This window comes from Branchiostoma belcheri, unplaced genomic scaffold, assembly GCF_001625305.1.
Source record: "Branchiostoma belcheri isolate BF01 breed outbred unplaced genomic scaffold, Haploidv18h27 scaffold73, whole genome shotgun sequence".
In the NCBI taxonomy this organism is placed as follows: Eukaryota; Metazoa; Chordata; class Leptocardii; order Amphioxiformes; family Branchiostomatidae; genus Branchiostoma; species Branchiostoma belcheri.
In genome coordinates, this window is record NW_017804387.1 from 1,358,213 (window position 1) to 1,371,403 (window position 13,191).

Below are 13,191 nucleotides of genomic sequence, written 5' to 3' on the forward strand. Positions count from 1 at the left end.
CCTTATATATACAACAACTCTGATGCTAATGAAGCAGTATAGGTGAACACATGACCCATGGAGTGTGTTATAACAAAACAGCATTTATCTTTTTGAGGGCTTGAAATCCCACCTGCATATATGCAGGTTAGTGCAGGAATTTCTGATGTCTACCTGCACTGGTACATGTACTGGGTTTATATATACATGTGTTTTTTTATTATTATTAAAAATCATGGTCTGTCCTTGGTGCTGAATCATGGGTTAGCTTTCCAATGCCCACAATGGTTAGTGCAAGTAAAATTGGAGCTGTGCAGGAATTTCTGATGTCTACCTGCACTGGTCCATGTATTGGGTTTATATATACATGTGCTTTTTTTAATTTCAAAATCATGATCTGTCCTTGGTGCTGAATCTTGGGTTAGCTTTCCAATGGTCACAATGGTTGGTGCAGGTAAAATTGGAGCTGTGTACGTGGTTTTTCTGAGGTCTGGGTCCTTTCATGAGTATGTTAGGTTTATCATTGTAATTATATACAAATATAAGTATATGTGGATTTCATTTATTAACACCACCTCAGAAGTTTTTGGCAATGGTTTCTGAACAGCTTGATCCATACTTCCTAAATTCTGAGTGCTGCAATTCAAATTTTCTGTGGTGCAGGTAATTTTCAGTGTTGACCTGCACCAGTGCAGGTATGCAGGAAAAGATTTCAAGCCCTACTCTCAGTTATAACGTTAGCGTGTTGTGTTATTGTAGCCTACAGGTGTGAGATTATGGCAGACGTCGTAAATTTCGGAGAGAAACAGCTACAAACACCTGCGAGTCACAACCTAGCTTTGGAAGATAGCACCACCTGAGCCAGTTACAAATTATATGATACAGCTAGAGTCACCGCTATAGCTTTGGACCTCATAGCCGCTATCGATCTATATTTAGCACTGCTGCATTATTTATTCTAGACCCGCGGCTAGCTCCGATGGGTGTCAAGGTTCGATCCCACGAGAGTCGGGAGAATTCCAGGCGAAATTTTATCTTTTGGCGGTAAAAATTTGTTATAAATGGGATGTCAGCTGCGTGTAAGGGCCAACATCACGAACGTCGGGGTACGGTAGATTGATCGCTGCCGGCTATTACGAGAGGGACGGATAATGGGCGCGGATCCTCAGGGATCAGGTTTATTTTTGAAAACTGATGAAGTCTTGACGAGAGAGCGGAAATGACATGCAAGGCAGTTAAAGTGGAACTACAGCCAGGGGGAAAACCCTGGCCTGATACGGCGCTCAAAGGCCATAAGTCAAAAGCCTTGGCGTAGTTCATGTCAGCACCAATGACGTCGGCGCCTCGCACAATGTTTTGAGGGACCAGAGTGCTCGGAAGGTTTTTTTTGTCAGTGATGGAACAATGTGAAAATGAGTCCTAAAATATTTGCATGAAGAACAGTCAGATACTTTTCTTGAAGATAGAATTTTTAACCTTAAAAAAGTAACTGAAAATAATTCCTGTGGTTATGTCTGTTAAATTATATGTAGACAGTTTCATTTGAAAATGAACAGTTACTGTTTATTTGTCAATATGTTATGAATATACTGTTCTTTAGCCAGCTATGAATGATGATGATTTGTTTTTCCAACATACATTATAAGTCACATTAGAAATACCAGTATCTGTGTGTGAATAGTTTCATCAGGTTGGTAAGTCACTGAATAAAGAGACTCTTTTTATACAATCAGGAGATTTATTCAGCTAATGTTTGCTGTACTGTGCAATGTAAACCAGTCAGAATTGCCCCGAGGAAGGTGACAGACGGTCACTGAAACGTCAGCTGAATAAAACACTCTTGGTTTGGTAAAAAAAATAGTTTCTTTATTTCATTCCTGGTCATTTTCTGGTATGCAACAATCTTAACTGCTTATCATATGGCAATAGTATTATTTATTTTTTTCAGTCACTCATTGGCCCATAGTTAGACAGTACAGTAACTAAACCTTATAATTAATACATACAGAACACAATAAAATCAGATCCTATATATACAGATGTTTCCAGAGGTTCGTGTGAGGTATGAGTTATGATAGAAGGAACAATGGTGTTAGGTGAGTGGAGAAGGTGGCAAACAAAAGATGGCAAAACTGCTTACACCATCTAGCTTCAAAGGTATAAGTCAGGTTGGAGTTTGACATCACATTATGTAATTCTGCTTGACAGAATTGTTAAGATACCATTCTGTAGTTCCCCACAACACTTACCACATGATGTTTGCCAGTCATATCTGTAACACCTGGAAAGCTTCACGGGTTATTCTTCCAGCCATATAATCAATGCTTAATGTTAGCAGTACCTCCATGGCATGCAAGACAGAATGCTGAATGTAGAAATGGAAAATATGCTTCTATGTTTTTAATAGCACGTTGGCATAATGTACTACGTACACCTGCGCAAAACCCAAATTTTTCTCAGTTTTCGAAGGATGTTTGGTCAACATTGCATCAGAATTTTGTCCAATGCTGATGATATCTTTCCTGGCACAACATATGAAAAGTATAGATGGAAATATTCCACCTTAAACGAGTGCTGAAGTGCCATCCACAATACATGTAATGTTTTAGGCTTCGTATAGGTACACTAGCTAGAAGTTCAAGGGTTAGGTGTAACAAGTCGATCGGTGTAATATAGCCAGCTGCCGCTGCGCCGCGTGCCTGCGAAGCTGGTGTGTTACGCCGAAAGGCGGTTATACCGGCTATGCAGATACAGATACAGATACAGATACACTAGCTAAGTTCTGCCAACATGCTTGTTTGTACAAATTTGAAAGTACATTTGTATCTAATTTGCAGCAAAGAAGGAAACAACAAGATAGAGGACTGCTATAAATTTTACCAAAATGCACAAGACAGTTACCCAAGTTTTTGTTTTTTTTTAGGTAAGGCCACACCAATTTAATTTGTTGGTTCTCGGATTTTTCCAGAAAAATATGAACCGACAGGGAAAAAAACAAACAGGGTTAGGCATCCTATTATACTATATTTATAGTCCCAAATGCAAAAATCGGAGCCATGAAGTCAACACAAAAGGCTGGGTTAATATTTTTACAATGAATTTTGAACTTTAAATCAAACCACTGCATTGACAGATGGAGAAACTGTAACATAACTAACAACTAGGAAGAAAATAACTTTCCTCAACTGTTGGGGGCAAAATATGAGCATTTTTGAGTTGATTCAGAACTTTTATTTCTGCAAGTCAGAATAAAATGAAGAGGCAAATCCGAGAACCAACAAATTAAATTGATGTGGCCAAAAGAACAAGAGCAATAGGTTGATTGGAGTGGTTTTAGTAGATCTGAAATTTTCCTTTGACTGAAAATTTCAGAATGACCCATCTGTATTGCAATGGCACACTGTCTGGCAAGGGTACAATACATTGATTGTATTTGTTACTCCCCTTGGACAGCCCTTCAGATTTGTACTTGGTTTGTCTGGTGACCTTGAAGATATCAAGGGAAATAACAGCAGATATGGTGACAAGGTCAACCAACATATGTCACACAATACTGTATTTCCTGATTTTTTTCATGGTACTTTAATGTACAAGTTTTTCTTGCCACTTCTGTACTGTGAACTTATCATTACCATTTTTTTATCATTTGTTTTGCTCCCCTCCCCCTCTTGCCACCATCTTGAAGGTGACAAGGTCAACCAACATATGTCACACAATACTGTATTTCCTTATTTTTTCATGGTACTTAAATGTACAAGGTTTTTATTGGCACTTCTGTACTGTAAACTTGACATAATCATTTTTTAATAATTTCTTTTGCCCCCCTCCCCCTCTTGCCACCATCTTGAAGGTGACAAGGTCAACCAACATATGTCAGACTCAAACAATACTGTATTTCCTTATTTTTTTCATGGTACTTCAATGTGCAAGGTTTTTCTTGCCACTTCTGTACTGTGAACTTATCATTACCATTAATATTTTTCAAATCATTTCTTTCGCCCCCCTCCCCCTTCTGCTGCCACCTTGAAGGTTAAGTTCTGTGAACATGTCTTTACTCAATTTTCCTCAGACTGAAGTTTTGCTACTGTAAAGACAAAGTGAATTATAACTTAAGGACTATCCCCAATAATGTTTTTATTTCATAGTGTACTGCTTTACTGGTTTTACTAACTTTTAGGTTAACATTCTTTGTTATTCGTTAAACTTTACTTTGGTTGCCATTTGTTGTACTTACACCAATTGTGCTTAGGTTATATATTTGGCCAAGTCTACACACCGTTTACTATTTGATTACGCTATTTGTTTTTCTGGCATATGTAAATAAACTGATATCAGGGTCTATATTGGTGCTAAGTACTTAGCAACTTAGTCAGGTCAGTACTAAGACTGTTACTAGTGTTAGGTCAATACCATTATACCTGTATTCTTGCCGAATTTGAATGGAGTTTTAAAATTCGGCAAGAATACACTCAGGTACTTGTATGATGAACCATTCCCCAAGACTATCTTCAATGGTACATAAACAGTAAGTTTATGAAAATCAAATGGATCAAGTAGTTTATATATGGAGTAAGTTATCTGATTAAGGGAAGTAAACAGGACACAAGTTGTTTATTCACTTCAGATAATTTAATCTTTGTGTCAATGTGATGTGCACTCTGTCAGATTTAAAACACATACATGTCCTCAAAATAGGTCCAGTTATGTGGAAGCATTGCACAACACAGGTGTATGTGAATTTTTAATCCCTATTACCACCTATGATTGAAGTATACAAGAAATTATTGCAATGGTTTCTGAACAGTTTTTAGTATGATTCATACCTTCTTAAATTCTGATGCAGATAAAATTTAGCTGGATGATAAAATTGAGGATAATTATAATAAGTTTAATTTTATTGTTGGCTTTTGCATTTTACAGCAATGAGAGAAAGAACCTGCCTGAACCCTCTTAATGGGTCAAAATGGGTCCATGATTTTCCGTGTTAGCTGCATGCTGGTATGCAGTATTTCAAAGTCAAACTCACAATATACTGATTAGCATATGTTACAACGTTGCACGATTTTGTTGAATACTTTATCATTGACAACGCCAATCTATCACATTGATGCAACTGCCACCCCCACAAATCTGTTAATGTGTTTTTTTATTCTAACACCGCTGTTGTTTCCATGTTGATACCCCTCTCTGGAGCCCAGGCATAAAAGTTGTCTGTGTCGTGCTGTGACAAGTTAATCCAGGCAGCCTACACGATGATAGCTGCCCCCCCCCCCCAACCATTATGGCTCCGTGCCAGTCGGGTACTGCCGGGTACGCCCGCATTATGGCGGCTGAAAAACGATCTGTGAAACCTGTCAGCCGCCGCGGATCGTTGCCGGCATGCGAAGCTTCCGTTACTCTGGCAGCGCTGTTTTATTGCCGTATTCTTCAAGGCGCCCAGAATGAAAGGCCAGGTCTATCTCCGGGAAACAGACGTATACAACAGCACCAGTCGCTGGATATGGTTCTCCAGGGGTGCCCCTTCCTGTTCCATGAACACGGGGTGAAGGCCTGCCAGCCTGTGAAAGATAGGCCCGGCCAACTTTTCTGATAGCTGCTGGCCCGATACTCCGACATTGAATTGTGTGCTTTATTACCTGTCAGTCTGTGGGTGAGTAACAAGTTTACAAGTTTATTAAAAGTCCAAAGGAGCTCGCGGGCAAAACATTGCCCGAATTACGTCCTCGTTACATAATTCATGAAACAATGAACACATTACAAAATTTTACATTACAAATAACGTTACACGTAGAATATCTTTAAAAAAACAGCATCTCAATTACAACCTGAATCGATCCATAAAAGCAAAGCGAGCACACATAGCATAACGTATATACAAAGTAATTACTGTGTATCGAGTGTTGGTCTGTTGTTATACAACCGGATAGCACAGTGCAAGAAGGAATTGCGCAGTCTCTTTGTACGAGCTGGAGGCAGACTGATCCTCTCAGCGTTTCTCAGGGACAGTCCAGTTGCTGCAGACCTAGTCGGCGGAACCAAGTCGTGTAGGGGGTGGTCATCTCGCAGCATTCGCTCAAACAGGTGCACTGCTGCCTCCTCCCTCCTCGTCTTCAGTGTGGGCAGATCAGGTACGCTCCGACGTCCTCCCAGGGAAATGATGCGGAGGGCACGGCGTTGGACCCTCTCAATGGCCATTTCTTGCTCCTTGCCGCACCCTACCAACAGTACATGACAATATTCGAGGACAGGTCTTACTAGTGCCAGGTAGATTTGCACTAGATCCGTGACACTAGTGCCTTGCTTTGTGAGCAGACGCAGGTAGTGCAGTCTCCGCGATGCCTTGCTTGTCATGGCGGTGACTTGCTCGCTGAATGAAAGGTTTCTATCCAGGATGAAACCAAGTCCCTTCGCTGATCCGACCGATGGCACAGGTTGGCCGCCCAGGGTGATCGATGGAGGAATGGGAACAGTTTTACTGAAGCAAATCTGTAGGAGCTGGCTCTTGGAACCATTCAGGATCATCCTGTTTTCCTCCGCCCAGCAGTCAAGGTGAGAAGTCTCCTCCGCCACGGTTGTATCTAGGTCGGCTGTGGGTACAGCAAGAGTTCTTGAGAGACCAACGTCGTCTGCATACCCAACGTTTGTGGTGTCATGATGTACAGTGGTGCGCGAACTCATAAAGAGTAGAAACAGGTAGGGAGAGAGGACACCGCCCTGTGGCACACCTGACGTTAGGGTACGCCAGGCGCTGGTCTCGTCATCCAAGACCACTCTCTGGCGGCGGTTCTGAAGGTAGCTGAAGATCCACCTTTGCATACGTGGGCTGACGCACACTCAACGTCTTGGTTGAGTGACAGGGATGAGCACACTGCTGTAATTTCAGCAACACGCTTGTATTTAACCTTTACAATTGATTTTTTTGGACTGCTTTCTATTACTTCATGGCTGGGTTGATGTTTGGATAATCTGCTGCTCTAATTTTTAAGAGAGAATATACCCGTAAATTAGCTAGTGCATCAAAAGATCCCCCTTGCAGCTTTCTGTTTAACTGCAACTTGTAAATTCCAAGGCAAAGATACCATATCCAAGGGTAAGCATATTTTACTGTCCAAGATGTTTCTAGACCTAAAACATCTCCCATTGCCATCCCCAATATTTTTCGTGGACCAGAGTCCTGGCCTCCTTCAATATTTATGACCAAATATAAAAGCAGACCACTGGAAAGCTAACCCATGATTCAGCACCAAGGACAGACCCCATAATACTGTATTCCCTGCTGTAGTGATTGTACTACCGTGTGGCCCAAGGGCTATTGAACATGAGATGGGCACCGCCTGATACACCACATGGTCTGGGAAGGACTTAAACTTTTTTTACTAATAATACATGAAGTACAGCCATGAAATAAACAAAAAACACGTAGAACCTTAGATTTCTTTCTTGAGGTAATTCCTTAACTCAGAATCCCAGATTCGGCCGTCCTGGTGTGGATTGTCACGTCATGCACGACAACGACGCAGCCGTTCTACAGCTCATCTTCCTGGTGAATGAGGTAGGTGTGCTTATTATTTCACTCCATACCATAGGTATGAATGAAATATTGTTTTTACTCAATAGTCATGTTTCCTTTTCTCCTTCTCATGCCATTTTTTTCTTAAAAATCAATTCAATTTCCTCATTTTGGGGCCAAATGACCTGAAACTTTATATGGAGGTAGAATTGTTTCTTTTTCATCTTTTTGATACAGGCTTTTAGAATTTTTTAGTATGCCAGTCTTTTTGGCTATTTTCATCAGAAAATGTACTATGGCAGTGTGTGCTACCATATTTGGTGTGCGTGACCATATTTGGGCATGGATGATGAGACCATGAGGGAGATGGACTGTAATATGTTGTATTTGCTATCGAGCAATTGTCGGCCTTCCGGTCTTGAAAGTTCATCTGTGTTGGTAGAAGTCATTATGAAGCAGGTTTGAACGCAAGCCATATTTCCGAGTGTACGACTCCATTCTTTGTTAAGGAATGAGCTATAGCTATAAGTCCACAGCTTCTGTGACGTCATGTTATGTGGATGACACACGTGACTCAGGTATCAAGCAGTGGATCATAGGCTGCAGAAAGTCTGTGGCGCCCCCCCTCTTTGTTGAGGGATGGTTGTAATGCCCTGACGTACATGTAAATTACCTTGTGCATCTGCATAAAGTGTCATCACAGAAGCGGTGGATTGCTCTTTCCTTGAAAAAAGACGAGTTGTACAGTCAAAAATTTGGGCAAGTCCAATTTCTTGTGTTGGAAATTTAAACCTGCTTCAATGAGTTATGTGCATGGCAACACTAGTACTACCTTACAAAGACATGATTGCTTTCCAAGGCTCAGCAACTTTTAACAGCGACTGGGAAGTAATAGTAGTTAAGTTGTCCCCAGAGAAGAAAAAGAATGCCGTGTAAATTTCAGCGTATACTTCTAATTGCACCAAAGGGAAAGCAATATAAAGTTAAGACAATATCAGAGATGTCGTAATTGTTCCCCCATGCCCCAGCTAGCAGTTTATGTATGTGACTTTCCTCACACAAGAGTAAATTTGTTTCACTTTGTATAACTTAACAACAACTATTTCTCGTTATGAGTTGAATTTATACCTAGTGCTGTTCCTACTAACCGCCTTCAGAAGTCTTGATTTTGATTGTGATTCATTTTGAAAGGTTTTCCTGCTTTCAAGATGTGTTTGAGTATGTGAGGAATCTACAAAATTCTTCTTCCAAACAGTCACGTACATAGGAGGAGACAAGAATTTATTGAAACAGGACATTATGATATAAAACTGGAAAATGTCATCCTATCAGACAAGACTGTTAAAATGTTGCCACAATATTATATCAGTATCCCTTAGATTGGCTCTGCAAATGCCATTCTGCCGTGTTTAAAAATCAGGAGTGACCGGAGCAGAAGTTTTGAAGGGCAAAGGAACAGCGGGTACGTTTTAACTCAAGGTTCGGGGAAAGTAGACCTGACAAGGCTGCGTCATTCTCTTTCCAAGACCTACAGATGTAAGAAAAGGTTTTTGTGGAAGTTAGCCGGTGTGTCGGGGGTGATTTGCGTGTGACTGACGGTGTGTCGTTGTTGATAAAACAGGGCGCCCTGGTGAGCGTGTGCTCGGACGACAGCCTTCATCTGTGGAACCTCCGCCAGAAGAGGCCCGCGATTCTCCACTCCCTCAAGTACAACAGAGAAAGGTAAGGTACAGATGGGGACAGGCAGGCTTCTAGCCAGCTGAAGATATTTTTCTGTCAGCCCAGGTTCACGATCAGATCTGGGGGTAAGAGTGCCAAAGGCACAACGCAACCACCAAAGAAGTTTAGGATTTCCAAACCTCCAAAAATGCAATTTCCTACTTTTTGAGGGAGTTGCAGAACCCACCCAACTAGTTCCACCACTCAGAACTTTTGAGCATTCCACTAGTTTCTCCACTTAAGCTCACACAACTTCACCCTCCAAATTCCTTGTGCGAAATCTTTTTACAGTGACAGTTTCTTTCCCCGTACGGCCAAGCTTTGGAATTCCCTCCCTGACAAGTGTTTTCCACCAACCTACAATCTACAGACTTACAAATCAAATGTTCACTGCCATCTCTTGACATAGCCATGTTTCTCTCATATTTCTAGTTCAATGCCGAGAAGTGGTCGTATAGACCTTGCATTGAACCACTCCGTTAAAAAAAAAAGAAATCACGAGGTTGAGAGTGGTTGTCGGTCGTCCGTCAGATGTTCTTACATTTTTACCCAAGATTTTTGTTGATTTTGTCTGCCAAGTTTGACGGATTTGTTTAAAGATTTTCCATCAGGCGCCACAAAGGTGCAGTAATTGACAGAAAAACGGGTGCTGGCTAGAGCCCTGGGGGTAGGTTTACCCCCAGGTGGTGACAGTGCAAGATGTCTCGTCTGTGCAAGGGCAGTTCTTCAAAGTCTGATTTGGATTTAAATTGTGCAGTAACTGTTGCTCGATGATGATGTAGATTGGGGTATAATTTATGAAGATTTACCATACAAATGTGGAAGGAATTGACATGTAACAGGTGACTGTCACCTCTTCAAGATGTCAACCCTTAGACCAGACTGTGAGGTTTGAACCACTCACACCAGGAAGGTTCCCTACTCTTTTCGACAAGTGAGGTGAGATCTTTTACGTGCTCAAGGTGTGGCTCACCTTAAACACAGGACCTCCGGCTTTACGTACTATCCGAGGGATGTCCCTAACTGAAGCTAGGTTCTCAATTACACATGAGGAAATAGATGTTAAGTGCCTTTTGCAAGGACACAACAGTGGGGCCTACCAGTGATTCGAACTCAGAACCTTCTGAATCTAATTATTATTATTATAAGTTAACAACCCTAACTACAAGACCACCTTGCCACCTTCAAGGCTGCTAAAAACTAAAAAGTTGCAAAATGAGCAAATACATGAAAAAAAAAAACATCGGAAAATGATTCCAATGTCGTAGAATGCCAAAATCAAACAAAAAAGACGAAAATGTTAAGAAATAAATTTGAAGCCTAGATTATTTGCCAAACCATAACCTGTGTCATTTGTTCAACCTTCAAAACCATGTAGATTTCATAATGAAAGCAACTTTTTTTGCCAAACTTTTTTTTATTTGCACGCTCGCATCAGTTTTGGGGTTCCCAGAGGATGTCATACATATAATCAAATCAACATGGCCTGACATGCAGTGTCTAGTCTTACATGTATCTCTGAAAGTTTGATACATATTTTTCCTGTGTGACTAAATCATCCAGTTCTAAAAGCGTTGTTATCTCCATATCCACTTCCTTTACCGACAGCGTGGTGATATTTCTGGCGTACACAGTAACGGGGTGCTTTAGCCTTGTTATCGCTTCAAAGTAGAATTATAACAAAATCAATACCAGTTTTTCGATACAAGACGAATTTCTGCAGATGAATTCGTTGATTGGAATTCGCTATTGAGTACGGTAAAGGGGGCTCAAACGGGGCCTTTTATAGTCATAATTTATATTGACGATGTGAATTGAGGTCAGGAGGTTACAACCTTTTGGTATGAAGCACACTGGAGAATTGCTAACTATTGCAATTGTGTTTTGCATTTTTTTTCCTAATTTATAAAACCTGTTGTTAAGGCCAAACCAGTTTTAGTTAATTGATTCTAGGATTTGCCAGCTTCACTTTTTTCTGATTTGCAAAAAAAAAAAAGATTCAGGTTCTGAATCAACGTTAACTACAAAATGCTCATATTTTGGTCCAAAGAGTTGAAGAAAGCTCCTTGCCTTTCTAGTTGTTACAGTTTATCCACCTACAGTATCAATTCATTGGTTTGATGAAATTTTAAAGGTTGAAATCCATTGTTTGAATTACAAACCAGCTTGGTAAATTGTATGTTGACATCATGGCTCCTATCATAATTATAGCATTTGGGGCTATCATAGGATGTCTAGTTCTGTTTTTACTTTTATTTCTTTTCCCTGTTGCTTCATACTATTTCTGAAAAATCCAAGAAACAACAAATCCTACCTAGACTTCACAGTTGGCCCATAACACGTAGAGCCTGGTTCAAAGCAACAGTAGATTCTCACAAAGATATCCATAGTATTTTCAGAGAAATGTCCTGCAAGGTTAGGCCAAGGAGAAAAATTTTGTGTTTCCTGTTTCACGATTAACCCTAGAAAAAACTGCCCACCCTAGACTTTTTTAATGTGGATCCCTGCAAGGTAATAATTCGAGCTAATCAACCTTTTCCAGCTCCGTGATCTGACACCTGAGAGATGAAACATTGTACAATCAGTTTCCAACATTGACATTGAAGTGCACATTTGACTGCATTCTATAAGTTGGCCTGTTGGATCACTAGAGATTGCCACCAAAGTCTTAAAAAAAATTCCTACCTGCTGACCCGAATTTTTTAAGGACTGAAACAGGAAACACAACATTTTTTCCTAGGCCTTATTGACAGCATGCAAACTCATGACTTGAAATTTCTAGTAATCTGAGAAGTCACAGGTACACGTGTATCTCATCTAGGGGTACGTAAGATCGTGAAGATCTTTACGGTTTAGTGCAGATTTCCATTTGAACTTGACTGCATTCAAATAAAGATTGCCAGCCGTACCTTTATGTGGTGCTTCCAATCATGTGTATGCAACCCTCACCCTGTTGCATTACCATTATTTTACTTCACTGATTTATTCCTTCGTTGCATCAAGCAAGGTGAAGGTTGTCTATTTTTTAAATACCGTGGCTCAAAATGCTTTCTTGCCAAGTTGGTTACCTCAAAACAATAGATACTCAGGGAGAAGTGGCCTAGGAAGACCTTCACATTATATTGGATGGAGAAGGCAAAAACTCACAAGTCAACCAACTTCTTTAAAGAAGGGATGGATTGACAATGTAAGGGAGGATTTCTAACATCTTAACCGAGTAGACATAACATCAGCCCACTGTGATAATTGCTGATTTCGCTGTTGTGCCCTTGGGAAACGCACTTTACACAACTTTCCTCGCTTCAACCAGGTGAAAATGAGTACCTGGCCCTGATAAGGGACATCCCTCAGATGTGGTTGTTAAATGGAGGTCCCATGTTTGGGGAGAGCCACACCCCACACACGTTAAAGAACCCACCACTCCTTTTGAAAAAGAGTAGAGGCATGCCCTGGTGTGAATACTGAATACTACTATCTAGAAGTTGGTGATTCACTTCAAATCACCCAGAGGGAGGCATGGTGAACCCCCGTGAACCACACGGTAATTTACATAATCACCAGGACTCCAGGAAGAATAGTTTGAATTTAATTTCTTGGTTAACGGATTCGCCCGCTTCATTTTTTTCTGATTTGCAAAGAAAAAAAAAATTCAGAATCAACTGTAAAATGCTCAATTTTTGCCCTGAACAGTTGAAAACAGTACTTTTCTTCCTAGTTGTTACAGCTATTCCATCTTTCAATGCAGTGATATCATTAAAAGTTCAAAATTCATTGTTTAAATTTTGAACCAGCCTCAGTGACTTCATGGCTCCTATCGTACCATTTTGGGCCATGATAGGATGCCTAGGCCTGTTTTTTTTTTTCCCGCCCGCTCCATTATTTTTCTATAAAAATCCGTTAACCAAGAAATTAAGTTGGTGTGGCCTAAAGGAGATCCTTAACAAACAAACAAGCTAACAGTGTGTTCTTGTTCCCCCCCCCCC

The 13,191-nt window shown here is 40.6% G+C and overlaps 1 protein-coding gene across 1 annotated transcript in view; it reads left to right on the top strand.

Annotated features, from left to right (window-relative positions):
* LOC109485137 (syntaxin-binding protein 5-like) overlaps positions 1-13,191 on the top strand; it is a 104,124-nt gene that overhangs the window by 26,841 nt on the left and 64,092 nt on the right. Inside the window, exons 3-4 of the mRNA XM_019788571.1 lie at positions 7,450-7,531; positions 9,111-9,211. Coding sequence (XP_019644130.1) covers positions 7,450-7,531; positions 9,111-9,211 — 183 coding nt within the window. The remainder of the gene's footprint in view (positions 1-7,449; positions 7,532-9,110; positions 9,212-13,191) is intronic.